This window comes from Musa acuminata, chromosome BXJ2-7 (genome assembly GCF_036884655.1).
Source record: "Musa acuminata AAA Group cultivar baxijiao chromosome BXJ2-7, Cavendish_Baxijiao_AAA, whole genome shotgun sequence".
NCBI lineage: Eukaryota > Viridiplantae > Streptophyta > Magnoliopsida > Zingiberales > Musaceae > Musa > Musa acuminata.
Genome location: NC_088344.1, coordinates 31,750,545 through 31,765,255, shown reverse-complemented (window position 1 = coordinate 31,765,255; position 14,711 = coordinate 31,750,545). Strand labels below are relative to the sequence as shown.

Below are 14,711 nucleotides of genomic sequence, written 5' to 3'. Positions count from 1 at the left end.
AAATTTTCACTATACGGACTTGTTTTGTTTAGGAATTAGACCAGATAGTAGCTATTATTGACAGCGCAGAAATTCTTTGAATCTTCCAGTGAAATGGGATGAACTTTGGACCTAAAAAGTGTTGTTCGGATTTCCTTTTCAATTTCCTCTTTGATTTTAGCTAAAGCAATCAGCACTTTCTTTTCTTCTAAGCCAACCAAATCAATGTTGCGTAGGTGACGAAACACCAACACATATCCATGACGTGAAAGATTGGTAGCAAAAATCACAAGCAATCTTTTAGTATGAAATCCACGTTATCTTAGAAGACTTCCCACATTGTCTCAAACACAAAGCAAACCATAAGGACACGGCTCAGCAGTTGATTCCACATTGCCTGGTATCTGGGCCTTTGGATTTGATGATGAACGGGTCGATCCTCACCCACAGCAACGAGAAGATGGAAGCCAACAGCACCGACCAAATGACGACGATGGTCGGCGTCCGGTTCTGCCGCCCCATCAGCCCTTTGAGGAAGGGATAGAGATGGACGATCACCCAAAACGAGAAGAAGAGCTTGCCGAACAGTGGCCCCCATGACTGGTATCCGTTGTTGATGGCGTCGGAGATCCCCGCGACGACACCTATGATGTTTATGATCAGGACGGTGGTGGGGGGGATGAGCAGAGTTGTCCACTTGAAGGTGTAGAGCTCCCCGAACTCCTCGTCATCCGTGGCCTTGGAGGTGACGGTGAAGTTTGTGTCTATCCCGGCGAGGACTTTCAGCAGCCCTTGGATCACAGCGAAGAGATGAGCTGAGATGCCACCGATGACCCAGAACTGCTCGTTCCTCCACCATTCCTCGATGCTGACTCCGCTCCACCTTAGCTCAAGGATGCCGGTCGCGAAGATGGAGATGAAGAGCGATATGAAGAAGAGGCTGGCGAACGTACTAATCTGCACCACCACCCGATGCCGAAGCATCAGTAGCTAAGCGCAAGGGACGCGGAAGTTTGGAGGTAGCGTCACGTACCGTGGGCATGATGAACTTGTCGGTGAGGAGGCAGATGGCGGGGAGGGTGCAGTAAGCCAAGAGCGGGAGCGAGGTGAAGGGGTAGATGGTGGTGTTGACGTACGCGAAGCGCTCGAGCCACTTGAGGTGGCCGTTCTTGTAACCGTACCACACCGGGCTGTGGCGACTGAAGAAGATCTCCACGGAGCCGAGCGCCCACCGTAGCACCTGGTTGAGCCGGTCGGAGAGGTTGATGGGGGCCGACCCCTTGAAAGCTGGCCTCTGCGGCATGCAGTAGATGGACCGCCAGCCGCGGCAGTGCATCTTGAATCCTGTCAAGATGTCCTCCGTGATCGACCCGTAGATCCACCCGATCTGCAGTAGACAGCCGCCCAAAGCATACGCTCAGAGAAGGCAAACGAGCAGAGTTGTAGTTGGTCTCATCGGCATGATACCTCTAAACCCCATTCGGACTTGTCTTCGTAGCCACAGCTGATGACGTGAATGGCTTCCTTGAGCAAAGCTGCCGGGCTCGACGAGGGCGGAACTCCGCCTTCCTCCATTAGCGTTGATGTGACGAAGGCTGCGGATTGGCCGAATCTCTTCTCGAAGTTCATCTGTGACAACAACACCTCCTTGTCCTCGTCAAGCCCTGCGATCGAGTGCAGATCCTTCAGTGCATCTGAAACAATTCATAGAACACTAGTAGAAGAAGAAGAAGAAGAGACAAGCAAGCGTTCACCTGCATCTGCCGCAGGCTCGTTTGCGCCGCTCTTGGAATACTTCAGCTTCTTGCGACGCCCGAAGCATGGGCAGCAGTCACAGCTCACCATTTTCGGACGCTTCGGGCCCTTGGGAGGGTTGTAGCCATAGAGAGCTTGCCGCCTAAAGACACATCCAGTCCCCACGTACACTGGTCCTTGGATGCCATCCAGACCTTTCATGTTGATCTGATGAGAAACACAGAGCAGTGCCAGTTTATGTTATAAACATTGGTAATGAACCTTGTGATTTCTCCAGCTAACAATGCATCCTAGTTCGCCAGTCTTACGTCGAAGAAGACGGTGTTCCTGTTTGCGTATCGATCGTTCCTGTCGATGCCATCAAATCTCTGAGGGAATTGAACGTAGCAGACTCTTCTTCCAATCTGAGGATCCATCAAGAAGCACATGGCCTCTCGAACGGCCTTGCTGTTGTTGATGTAGTGGTCACAGTCCAGGTTGAGCATGAAGGGTGCATTTGTGAGGACTGCAGAAACACGAATCTGCCAATTGCACGCATTGTAATCCGAGTTAGAAGCACAAATCTAACGTCGTACTGTTCATCGAAAGCATAAGCTGTCATTATGTATATCAAAGAGGAAGCAGGGCTAATTCATTCACCAGAGCATTCATGGCACCAGCCTTCTTGTGATGCTGGAATCCCGGCCGCTTCTCACGGGAGACGTAAACGAGGCGAGGGAGCTCATTTCCCTCGGTATCATGACCTCCACTGTGGCCCAAGAAGACTTGGATCATGCCTGGGTGATCCCGCGTGTTGTTGCCAGGCCATGGCGTGCCGTCTTGCATGATCCAGCCTTCGGTGGGCACTTTCATGGCTTTCGCTACCAGTGCATTGATCCTAACTTTGAACTCTTCATACTCCCTCTGCTCAAAACAGAATTAACAGTACACCATAAACTTATCATCCACCAAATCTAAAAGATTAGAAAGATGAGAATTGCTTCAGGTGTAGATCTGTTCTACCTTCATCACACGGCGCTCCTTAACGAATGTGGGCTGGACTTTGTCCTTGAGGTAATCCACTTTCTGCGAGAAGTACATCTCAGGAGCGCGAGGCTCGATGTTGAACTTCTTGCAGAAGGGAACCCATTTCCTGGCGAACTCAGCAGTCTCTGAGAGGGACTCGAACGTGAGCATCGAAGCGCCATCGTCGGACACATAGCAAGACACCTTGTCCACCGGGTAGTCCACGGCCAAGATGGAGAGCACAGTATTGGCGGTGACAAGCGGAGGCTCCTTCAACGGGTCCACCGTGCTCACGAAGATGTCCACCGGAGATAGCATGGAAGGCTCGCCTTCCCTCTCGTACCTGCAATTGGCCGCGGTTGCAGCTGTTAGGACCGTCTTAACATCAGAAAGATGCAGAACGTCGAGAACAGAGCATGTCACCTGAGAGAGAGGCGATCGAGATAGGTCTCCCGGTCGATGGGAAACCATTTGGGGAACTGATCCAGGATCCATGAGAAGGCAAACCATATCTCACATATGATTGATGTCAGCCAGAGCCCAATGGCATCATGCACCGGATGAAGGATCCGGTAGCGGAGGAAGAAGCCCAGCACGACGAGTCGAAGCACGATCACCATGCGGTAAGGGTTGATCTTGCTCGAAGCGATGGCCACCTTCCTCGACAATGGCTGCCTCGCTTCATCCATTCTGCATCGTAATGGTGATTAGGATGACTGCTAAGGTTATCAGGTTGGATCATCGACGACTTGGAGTCGGCTGTAAAGGACATACAGTGCCATGTCAGGGTCTGCATCATCTGGATCACCTCCAAGGATGCCTTGCTTGGATTTCCACTCGTCCATGCGTTCCTTCCACCCACCATCCTTCTTTTCATCCCACCTTGCACTCCCTGCTTAGCTCCATGATAATTAGTACCTGCAAAATCTTACAAAGAACTGGCTCGAAGTGCCTACCAGGCTCGGAAACTGGGTAAGGATGAACACGCTTGTGCAGTGACGATGAGAGATCTCCATGGTGATGACTGCTAGCGATTTGAAACTCCTCACTCACCTGAGTTGCATTAACATATGATCAAATTGCATTACAAGAATGACTAACTAGTCGACAACCGAAAAGAAAAAGGGGTTGAGTTTACCGGACGAGAGCGACTGCTGGTGATGATGGGTGGGAATTGAGGAGTATTACTCTCGTCGTCGTCGGGTCCCCTGCCGTAGCTCATTTTGCCATATAGCATCGCTTCCGTGATGTGCTTGTTCGACTGCTGCTGCTGCTGTTTCTTGTTTTGCTCTTCTTCAATTTTGAATTCGTGTTCTATGTCATCAACATCTTCTTCGTCTTCATCTCCTTCCACTCTCGGACTCCCTTCATCACATGTAAAAGACGTTGTTAGCTCTGCTTCATGATATCGATTTCTGTGTTCTTTCAGACTGCATAATTTGGTCTTCATCTATACAATTAATAGCAAGACTGAATAATATATCTCGGACCTCCATTAGATCTGATCTCGAACTATTCTTAATCAGTGTTGAGCTTTCCGAGAATAGCTGACCTTTCAGTCGCTTGTAGCGGGTCTTGCACTGTGGGCAGAGTTGAGTCCCTTCTCGCCGTTCATACTCGTAGCACGGCCGGCAAACTGGGAACCCACACTCGTTGCACGCAACAAATAGATCCCCGTCCACCGTCAACCCGATCTCATCGCCGCATATCTCACATACCTGGCCATTCAGCGCCCTCAATGGCTTCGGCTGCACCATCAGCAACGATACATCGCCATTAACAACACCAGAGGAACGTCTACATTTGTGACAGAGGAATCAGCCCTGCATCTTGTCGAGCAATACGTACCTCTTCGTGGCCACGGATGAGCACGAGCTCGTTCCGGTTGTGAGACCCGGCGACCAGTCCGGCGCTCGCCTCCATCAGCGGGCTCACAGTGGATCCGGAGATGGACAGTGAGAGGGATGGTGGATGGGTGAGAGAAGAGAAGAGTCGGGGCTTTTGTAGGCTCTTGTGGCGGACTTCCCTTGGCCTCAAGCTTTAGGAGGGAGGGGTGGTGGCGAGTCCTTGGCGTGGGCCTCATTCCCACACCTAATGTGTTGGTGGCCGGATGCTGGTTGGTTGCAGAGTCTCCATTGCCGCCAAGTGAAGCTACGTCTCTGCTCATGCTCACTCAGCCTTCCCTTTCGCAACTCCGCTTTCCCGCGCTCTTTCAACTACCACATTGCCTTCCAAAGTATTCTTTTACATCCATATGCCATAACTATACCTCAGCTTTTCCTTCAAGCTTTGGGAGCATGTTATCACTAACCACAGTACACTTTCAGAAATTTATGAAAAAGAAACAAAATGTTTCTTCTATCCTTTTCATACGATCGGAATATTAAAAAATGATTGATATAAAATATTATCTTAATTCATCCTATTTCATCATATCTGAAGATGAACCAAATGTTTGACAATCTCAATAGGATTTCATTCTTGAATAAAAATGGATTGTAGAGATTCTCTAAGTCCAATACTTTACCAGGTTTCCACACAAAAAAATATGGGGATGATTTCCTTTAGGTTTCCATGCATTAATATAAAAATGATTTGTTTTAGATCATCATGGAGTTTAATCTTAAAAATCAGATCACATTAGTTGAAGAGTAACTGATCCAAAGGGTAGTGGAGACAAGCTAAGAGTAGTAGTAATTGACACTCAAGGCATGAAAGGTGTGTGTTGCTTGGATCCACCAAATCTGCTTACACAGCACATTGACAACCTTCTGCCACCCTAAATTGCTGGTTTGGATCTCTGCACTCAATAATCTTTTAGGTAGTTACAGAGTGGCCTGACAATTTCATGTCCTTTCCATAATGATGTTTTGATATATTTTTCCTAATGTGTCTGTAATGATGCTTTTTTCCTAATGATATTATGTTTCCCACACAAATTTTCCATTGGATATTTTTTTGATCCTAGTCACAAGCAAATTCTTTCATTGTAGGAACATCAGATCTTTTCAAAGCTTTAGTGACAATCTTGGCAGAAAAACAAACACAATTCATTGAATTATTCACTTCTATTCTCCCTCCATCTTGTCCATTTAGCAATCAAAGTTCCTGTTGTGTGTCCAAACTAGAAATGGAGCATGGTCAGCCATCAAAGTCTGCACATAGAACTAATAGTAGCATTTAGCCTCAGATAGCAAAACCAACCTCAGTTTATAATTGTCTGGCATTCATCACCAGATTATGTACTCCATTTTTTCTGCTGTAGCCAGAGAGTGACATCTCTAAATTCAGTGCTTTGAAAAATTAAATGCAACTTCAAAGATCTTACTGATCCAAATTCAACACCTTTTAGCTAGCAGATCCAAAGCAGGCAGAGATCATTTAATGGCGAAAAAAAAAAAGTATAATATTGAATCTTCAAATCCTTTATACAAGAGCACAAATTTTAGAATGCAACTGAACAACCTTATCATGCACAGAGTATACAGAATAGAGCATGATAGTTCATGTCAGAGAAAGATCCTTATCAACCAAAGTAAACTTAAGCTTTAATAATCCAAGGAAATTAGACATATTTTTCTACAATAAGAAGTGTATGAATAAGAGATGCCAATTAATTGAATTAACCATCACAAGTAACACTAAAATCTCATCATTTAAAATTAACTAATCAGTATCAAAGGCTTCAACAATTGGTGAGCAAACCATAATGAAGGATCATTGGAATATCAAAGAGGAAAAAAGCAACATCATCAAACATCACCTGCAAAGGTTTAAACAATAATATCTTGAAATTTTTTATTTGGCAGCAGCAGTTAGGGTGATATTCCTTTTACAACTGAGAACATTAATCATTGTTCAGAAAATGACATTTAATCTTGTGGTTGATGGCTGCACTCTTTCTATCAATAAAATTCAGACAAAGAGATGTTTTCAGAAAGAAGATATATATTACCTTCTGGCAAGAGCAAAAAATACTACTTACACAAATGTGAACATGCTTTAAATCGCTACTGCAATTGTAGCAAAATATTCATAAAATCAGAACTAGCCACAAGAAAAAGACATGCATGTATTTGACTGAAACATCCTAACAATAGAATGTACCGAAGAAAAGTATTGCATAATGTTATTCCAAGACCACCTAACAAGAAGGAAATGATTTAGTGGAGTTACTTTACTGGGCATGAGAGGTTTTTATTTTCAATATTAATGGGCATGAGAACCTTGACTGTGAAATTTTTTGCTGTACTTGGTTACCTGTCACTAAAAGCAATACAAATGATCAGGACTTACAACAGGCATTTCAATGGTGTGCAATTCATAGAATACAAGAACTCACAGGTGTGTAGCATTTCAATGGCATCTACGCTTGGCACCGCTAGAAAGACGATTGCAAGAAACGCATGCATAACTCAGCAAGTTGACGCAATGATTTATTCATGAGAATGGTAAATGCTACCTCGAGACATGTTGGTAGAGAACACTAAATGGCGGCTAACAGTTAATGAGGAATTCAACTCAATCAGGCAAAACTTGGGACAGCTACTGTGGTGAAGAGGGATTAGAAAGATATGTTGAGTGGGATATTCGGTGACTGAGATCAGAAAAGGGCAGACATATGAAGATGGGGAGAACGGGAAGCATCAGAACAGAGGAAGCACACGTTGAGAATTGATGACAGATAAAAGCAACTACAATGGGTTATTGAAGGGAAGGGCTGCAACAGGCCAGGGGTGTGAAATATGCAATATAGTGTGACAGTCGGCAAAGCGAGGCAATTTAAAGAAAAGCTATCAACTTTTTAACTTGACAATGTCAGCGAAGATGTTTCTATGGACACTTCAAACAGAAGATGGGTCTTCGGAAGATATTATAGAAAGTACACTAAATCCTCTTGCGAAACCCAAATATGCAGCCATCAGCAAGGAGCAAATTTCAAGATTACTCATGCAAGTGCGTCATTGGCAAAACATCAAGCAATACGCAGTCAATCCAAATAATCGAGAAAACAGTACATCATCCCGGAGAAAACGCAATTATTTGTAGCACAAGCAATGAGAAAGACGACAACTCCTTTAGTTCAATACGTGGGTGAAGAGCGATCCTGGCAGTCTCGGGCCTAAACAAGGACGTAGTAATCCACGGGTTGGACACACAAGATCACGTAGAGAGCGTAGATCACCCCGGGGATATAGCCGAGTATGGTCAGCACCAAACAGATGAAGAACTCCAGCTGTTAACAGGTAGAAGCCAGATAGGGATTCAAACAGATTCGACAACGATGAGTGGAGAAAAGGGGATGGGACGGAGGAAGATTGACGTACGCTGCAGCAGCCGTGCCTGAAGCAGACGCCGAGAGGTGGGAGGAGGATCGCGCACAGGATCTCTAGAACCCTGCAGCAGCATCCGGCCATCTTCTCTTTTCCGCAGTCTCCGGTAGAGTTCTGAAAAGATCCGTCGACACAAAGGTAGACAAGACAACAGAGTCGGTCTCCTCTTGGCCGGCGCAAGCAGACCCAGATAACATTTTGCTTACCTAATATGTCTGATATCAGCTATTGGTCCCTAAAATGATGACGAAACAGACAATAGGTCGCATATCTTCGACATAAAAAATGGAGTAGATTTTGGTCATTAGCTAAAAAACAATCATGTCCGATGATCAAAGGCACAAGATTATTTCGATACAATATAATTAATTATAAGTAATTTCGTGAGTAGTATGAATTGGACAAAACATATAATATTCCGATGATTAATAATACACTATTACACAAGTGATATATGTTAACATTATTTAATTTAATATTTTTTTTCTTAGTTAAAAAATAAAAGAGGTAATAAAAATATTTTTGTAATTTTAAAAAATTAAATGGAACAAAAAATCTTAATGTTGAACAGAACAAATCATCTCTTGATCATATCAATGATATACATCAATGTAAAACAAATAAACGAGATAAAAAATTTTGATGTTGAACAGAACAAATTATTAATCGATTATATCACATGGCAAATAAGAAAACTGACCATGAAATAATAGGAAACCAGAAGATCACCTTCAAAACTAATATGAGTAAACAATGTTAAGAGTCAATCTACAATAATAGACTACTGAAAAAACCATTTGTAGAATCAATCTACAATAGTGGATTGCTGAAAAAAAACAATTCTATAATCAATCTACAATAGTCAGAAATGAAAAGAGAGCCAACATTTCTGTCACTTGTTGATTCTAAGTCATTTATGGCATGATCTAACATCTGCATTAATTACAATTGCAAAGCTCGGATACAAGGAGACAACATCCCAAACAAAAGAATTGCCAAGCTTCTTCCAACTCCAGCACCATAAAAGCAAATGCCTATATGCACAGACTGCTTGCCGTAGGCGAGTCCTACAACACCACCATTGCCTCCACCACCTGCAACGATAAGGCGACAATGCTTAAAACCGTTGTCTCGATGGATGAAAGAAAGATGACCGGCAATGTCCCAGATATACATCTAGTTTTTTTGTTTTTAATATCAAGAAACCTTCATTGGAGTCTCCTTTGTGAAAGTTTTTGTTTGGTAGATTCACACGAAAAGAGGCTGAAATAAATTTGAGATTTATAAACTCAAGGTTTAGCAAATTTCTTTCTATAAACATTTGCACGTTTATAACTATTCTTGACCTAACTATAAACAATTAACAAATATTAATGGCCAAGCGAGGACATTAGCTACTGAATAAAATTTAGTTTGAACATTTACACCCATTTCAGCAGATGAATATCTGGAACATCTTCAATTTAAAAAATTAAAGGAATGAGACTAATTTTTCTCCATAACTTATGGTTTCATGACTCGTTAGATTCCATCATCGTCATCGTAACCGGAACATGAATTGTTCCATCATGAACCATATACAACTACAAAGAGAGTACGTATTTTATGCGTGGACCAGTGGAAAGGTACAGAAAACTAACCTTTCTCACCCATGAAATTGGATGCACCTCTAAACCTCCAAAGCTACCTGGTCTTGCCATGAAATTTTCCTCTTAGAAACCCTGTTTGAGTTATTTCCAACATCTCTACACATGGCTAACTTTAAATCATTTGAGCCTCCTCCATTCATTGAACATCTTTTCAATTTTCCCATTTTCAGAATATCCTGCTTCAATTGAAGCTCCATTTCTTCCCCATTCTGCAGTTGATAATAGAGTTCATAGTAAAAGAGAAATGATGCATCTACATAAACAAAAAGGCAGATGATAGTAATACCATTAAAGAGACTTGATTCTTATCAAACCGTGGAGAAGTGCTTGTATTCACAGCTTCCAACACTCGATATTTCTTATCTTGAGAAGGCACTTCCCTTGGAATGGAAACATCCATCGATTGTGCAACACAAAGGGATGAGCACAAGTTTCTGTGAGATTGCTTCTTAAATCGAAGTGGATTTACCGATGAAGACTCCATCGATTGCTTTCCCTTAGTAGGTACTTCATTTGGAACAAGCGAACTCATTGACAGAGCGATGTAGATGGATGGGGACGGGAATGGGACTCGATGAGATTGCTTCTTTAATCTAAATGGGATTCCCTGAGATGGATTTTCTGATAATGTCTTGTATTTTCTTTGCAAGAATCTAACATAACCATTAAAGTGATTTAATTGGAAGAAGATAAAAGTCTGAAACACCCATGTTAAAAGAATTTGAGTCAAACAAAATTAAGGGAGTAATACCTGACTTCAGCCAGGAGCTGCAGTTTCTTTAGTCTTGTCTCTTGTAGTTTCTTCTTCTTTGCTTCCGTTTCCTGAAAGTTCATAAACCAAATATTTCTTAACTGGGACAGATCCCTTCATCTATATCCAAAAATTCTGTAAATACTGGCTATATTTCGTTCTCCCAACTAAAAAAAATACTAAAAACTGTGGGAACATAAAGGTATCAACCCAAGATTCTGACAATAACACTTGCAAGAACCAAAGAATCCAGAAAGATCCTTTGGCAAATCTTAGAATCACTATACCTAGATCTTTCAACTAAATGGACCAAAACTATGAAACAAAGAAAAATAAATGCCTACATCACAAATCAATATAAAATAAAGTCATATAAAATGATGACATACAGGCAAAAATTATAAAAAAAAACAATCTTAAGGAACTAAATCTTGAGATCCACATAGCCAATAAAACAAGAAAAGCCATGGATCTCCAAAACCAGGAAACACGCACAACCTACGATACGAAATACCCTAAATAAAAGATCAATCAGATCCTACAAATCAAATATTTTTATGAAAAAAAAGAAACAGAAAGAGAGAAAGCACATCTCACCTTAAGCAGCTCCATGTAATCTTGCAAGAGGGATTTGTGTTTGAATCTTTGCCTGGCATAATCCCCAAAGGAGGAACAAGAAGTCGATGGAGATGTTTCCTTGGTAATCTTTCTCATCTTCTTCGTCATCCTGACCTCCATCTACAGATGAATAAAAAGAACAAGAGGGAAAGGAGATCAAGAAAAGTCGGATACAAGGCAAGACCCGGAATAGAAACAGGCCTATTCACAAAGAACAGGTCATGAACACAACTGATGGAGAGAGAGAGAGAGAGAAGAAAGAGAGAGAGAGGTGATGATGGAGAAATAAAGGTGTGTGGAGAGGAAGAGAGAGATGGAAAGTTCCTTCTGTTTTCACCCTCCATGTGGAAGGTCTGACCAAGACAAAACTGAAAGAGTCCGATGCAATTTGGGCACAGGAGAGAAGGCCAGCTTTTCCTTTGCCCTTTCTTCTTTGATGGAGGTGAAGGATTTTTCGGGTTGCAGGGGCACATTTCTGGGATGGGATGACGCTGTCGTGAAACACAAGGGTGCCACATTTCAAGACACCCTTCTTTCCCTTCCATGTTTGCCTCTTCCCGACAATTAATTTGTGTTCCACTCGAGGCACAGAGATAGATGACGATACACCGAGAGATTGACGGTGAGCAGAGGTCAGGTCGGGTCTCCTTTGGTTCGTTTGTTGGTGGTGAAGGGGGGAGAGGGTGGCGCGTGAGGTGAAGACACACACCACCCGCCCCCGCGTCCGTTTGACTGGTCGTGGCAAATTGGACAAGGCAACATTCTACCCTTGCAGAGACGTGTTCTCTCTTTATCTTGAGATATAGAACTCCAGGGAATTATATGCTTCAGAATACTCCTGATATATATTTCAGATGCAGGTAAAGGAGACGATTGGGAATGCATTAGCCACCCACGGAGGAAAGAGACCTTGTGTTCCTGTATGTACCAACGAGTGCCCGTCAAATGCTCGACGTAAAGCAAAGCATACAATGAGATGATTATTCAAATAGGAAAATTTCAAGTAAGAATATTCAAATAGGAAATAGAGGGTACTGATCACATTCGATGTTTGCTCTGCCTATTCCATTAAATCAACAAAGGATCTGTACGAGAGCAAAGAGTATCAAATGCCTTGCAACAAGAAAATCTCTATGGATTATGTGTGACCTCAGTAAAAGTGTGCGTTAGAGTATTATCATAATCTCAATGGCCTTCCAGCTTCAGACTTGCTACTCTGATGCATCAGACCTTGAAACCCTCGGCACGAAGGCATCGTAAATGAGCTTGGATCCATTTCTCACAAGCAGCCTCTCCATGCTCTACGATGCATTCATCTCTCAGCCTCTTTGTGTCTGGGCAGGCGCAACAGATCTTCTTCTTTGGCTTTGAATCAGGTGTTGGCCCTGCTGCAGCAAGAACTTGACTGGTCGCAGAAGGATCTAGAGACTTTGCTTGTAAAGGCATTCCAACTGTATTACCCATCGACTCCAAATTGTAGAGAAACAAAAGTACCTGAAACCCTTGAAGAAACAACAATTATTTTTGGCAACAGCAACTGTTGGTACAACAAAGTTATATCTCATAAACTATCAATACATGCATATATGTTCCAGGAAAACATTAAACAGACTACCACTTGAGTTGTCTATGTAACGACTTTTGTCTGTCCAATGTGGTACGTAGTCGTAATGAAATGTTGATTTATGTTCTTGGTAAACATCAAACAAACTAAAAGAATAGCTTCTAGTGACCTGGGTGGCACACCCATTTGATACGACGTTTATCGTCGCCTTGCCATATATTATTCGTGATCACAAAATGAATGTTCTAAAAGATCACAAAATGAACAAAAAGATGCAGAGACAGGCTAAAGGTTTAATAGCTCATTAAAGACCAGATATTCATCTCCAGCATTACATTAGATGCCTTCTTCCAGGAAAACAAAAGCCAAGTTATCTATGCTGTTAAAACATGACATGTACAGAATGCATCCACGAAGAAAGCATATTATCTTCCAAACGAAGGGCATCACTCTGTCACCACATTTCCAACGACCATGAAATGCAGCTGCAACTATTTAAAAAATGCTATTTTACCTATATCCTCCTGTGTTAATTGATATATCAATAGTGTAAAAATACACTAGGAGAAGACGAGAAATCAAATAACAGGACTCAAAAGCACTATCCAATTAAATCCTGGAATGATTGAAGTCATTTAACCACAGGATCTCAGGGAAACAGTGAAAGCACTTCAAGAAAAGTTCCAATGCCAGTATCAATGCAACATAATACATATCCCACTTGTTCGAAAGATAACATAAATTTTCATTTCAGCCTCAAAACTTCGAGCTTCTTTGAAGCCAACAGTTATTTTAGCATAGAACTACTTGGAACAAGCCATCCATACCAATTGTATTCTATTTTCAATAGCTCTTATAAAATCTGGAAATAAAAACAAGAACACTTATAGTACGTCAACAACTTGTCTATGCATCAGCCAACATCGATAGATACAACTGTAGTATTCAAATCTAAACATGGTTAAGCGCAAGTGTGTTGTCAACGTAATTGCATGTATTAATGTATAGCTATAATTATGTAGAGACTATGTATGTGTGCATAACTTTCCCATGCTACAAAATAGGGATTAAGACATGATCCGCCAATGTTTATTATGTTTGTCTTTTGGGGCAAGCTACACAATACTCATACTTCAAATTTAGGGAAAACTTTCATCGAGTTCCTAAATTCCAATTTTTTCACCAACTGACACATCCAGTCGAATCCTATCATAAACTTTCCTTCGGAGATCTTGACGGAAAAGGATTTGACTTAAACGTCAGTGCGAATATTATCCAAATTGCGTAGTATGGTTAACGACCAAGTTAGGGAACGTCGGATAAGATTTGCTAACCAGTACAAGTATGTCAAACAACTTTCCTCGCTATCATGTAAGCAATATGCAGTCAAGTCAGCTCTCTGTAAGACATATCTACAGAAGCTAATGACGATTTGGTTGAAGAGTTAAACTCTGGGTGGAGACGATCAGCAAAAGTTGATCTTTAGAGACCCAACTCAAGTTCTCCAGAATTCAGGGACGCGTCATCGTGCACTCGTTTATTTTGCAAGCAAATGTACTCTGGCGACTCAGATGTAAATCTTGAACCACAGGTTCCATCGCACTCAAGTTGATGCGAATGTATTGTTGGTCAGATACATCCTTCATCGCCCATAACTCAAGCACACGATCCAAATAACTAAGTGGAAGGTCAAGGGAAACGTTTAGACCAAGAGCAATAAAGAAGACCAAAAAATATACGCGAAACAAGCTTTCATCAACCCAGTTATTTCCCCCAGGATCAACATTCCCATTCTAATCCATACAAAAATTACGAAGGGCAATCTAGTTCCCTGCAATTCCTAGCAGAAACTATACAAGCAAAGGTGATTTCTGCCCACATGACCCTTTTCTTTCTCCATCCAACAAAGGGCACCGCAACTTTCAGATAAGAAAGAAACGGCCTAAGGATCTATGAAAGGAGTAACAAAACCAGGGAAAGAATTCTAAAATCAAAGCGAAATCATACCTTCAGAGCCTCCCGTCGCCGCCTTTGGGTTCTTCTTATCGAGCCTTCTC

At 42.2% G+C, this 14,711-nt stretch overlaps 2 protein-coding genes across 2 annotated transcripts; both read right to left on the bottom strand.

Annotated features, from left to right (window-relative positions):
* Window positions 1-252: 252 nt before the first annotated feature.
* LOC135617586 (cellulose synthase A catalytic subunit 9 [UDP-forming]-like) lies at window positions 253-5,065 on the bottom strand. Its single transcript, XM_065117965.1, has 13 exons — window positions 4,588-5,065; window positions 4,292-4,487; window positions 3,878-4,104; window positions 3,696-3,792; window positions 3,514-3,631; window positions 3,163-3,429; window positions 2,737-3,082; window positions 2,374-2,637; window positions 2,043-2,255; window positions 1,734-1,941; window positions 1,447-1,643; window positions 1,013-1,366; window positions 253-936 (listed from the first exon to the last, which is right to left on the bottom strand). Exons 1-13 carry the CDS (start codon window positions 4,660-4,662, stop codon window positions 355-357), a joined length of 3,144 nt encoding a protein of 1,047 aa, XP_064974037.1. The 5' UTR covers window positions 4,663-5,065; the 3' UTR covers window positions 253-354.
* Window positions 5,066-8,774: 3,709 nt separating this feature from the next.
* LOC135617587 (uncharacterized) lies at window positions 8,775-12,317 on the bottom strand. Its single transcript, XM_065117966.1, has 5 exons — window positions 11,070-12,317; window positions 10,473-10,543; window positions 10,008-10,374; window positions 9,713-9,930; window positions 8,775-9,166 (listed from the first exon to the last, which is right to left on the bottom strand). Exons 1-4 carry the CDS (start codon window positions 11,208-11,210, stop codon window positions 9,742-9,744), a joined length of 768 nt encoding a protein of 255 aa, XP_064974038.1. The 5' UTR covers window positions 11,211-12,317; the 3' UTR covers window positions 8,775-9,166; window positions 9,713-9,741.
* Window positions 12,318-14,711: the final 2,394 nt, after the last annotated feature.

Coding starts and splice junctions, on each gene's coding strand:
- LOC135617586 (XM_065117965.1), bottom strand. CDS start 4,662: ATGGAGGCGAGCGCCGGACTGGTCGCCGGGTCTCACAACCGGAACGAG. Junction 4,105..4,291: donor CCGCTACAAGCGACTGAAAG/GTCAGCTATTCT, acceptor CATGTGATGAAG/GGAGTCCGAGAGTGGAAGGA. Junction 3,430..3,513: donor GCAGACCCTGACATGGCACT/GTATGTCCTTTA, acceptor ATTACGATGCAG/AATGGATGAAGCGAGGCAGC.
- LOC135617587 (XM_065117966.1), bottom strand. CDS start 11,210: ATGGAGGTCAGGATGACGAAGAAGATGAGAAAGATTACCAAGGAAACA. Junction 10,375..10,472: donor CAGCTCCTGGCTGAAGTCAG/GTATTACTCCCT, acceptor TGGTTATGTTAG/ATTCTTGCAAAGAAAATACA. Junction 9,931..10,007: donor AGAATCAAGTCTCTTTAATG/GTATTACTATCA, acceptor TATCAACTGCAG/AATGGGGAAGAAATGGAGCT.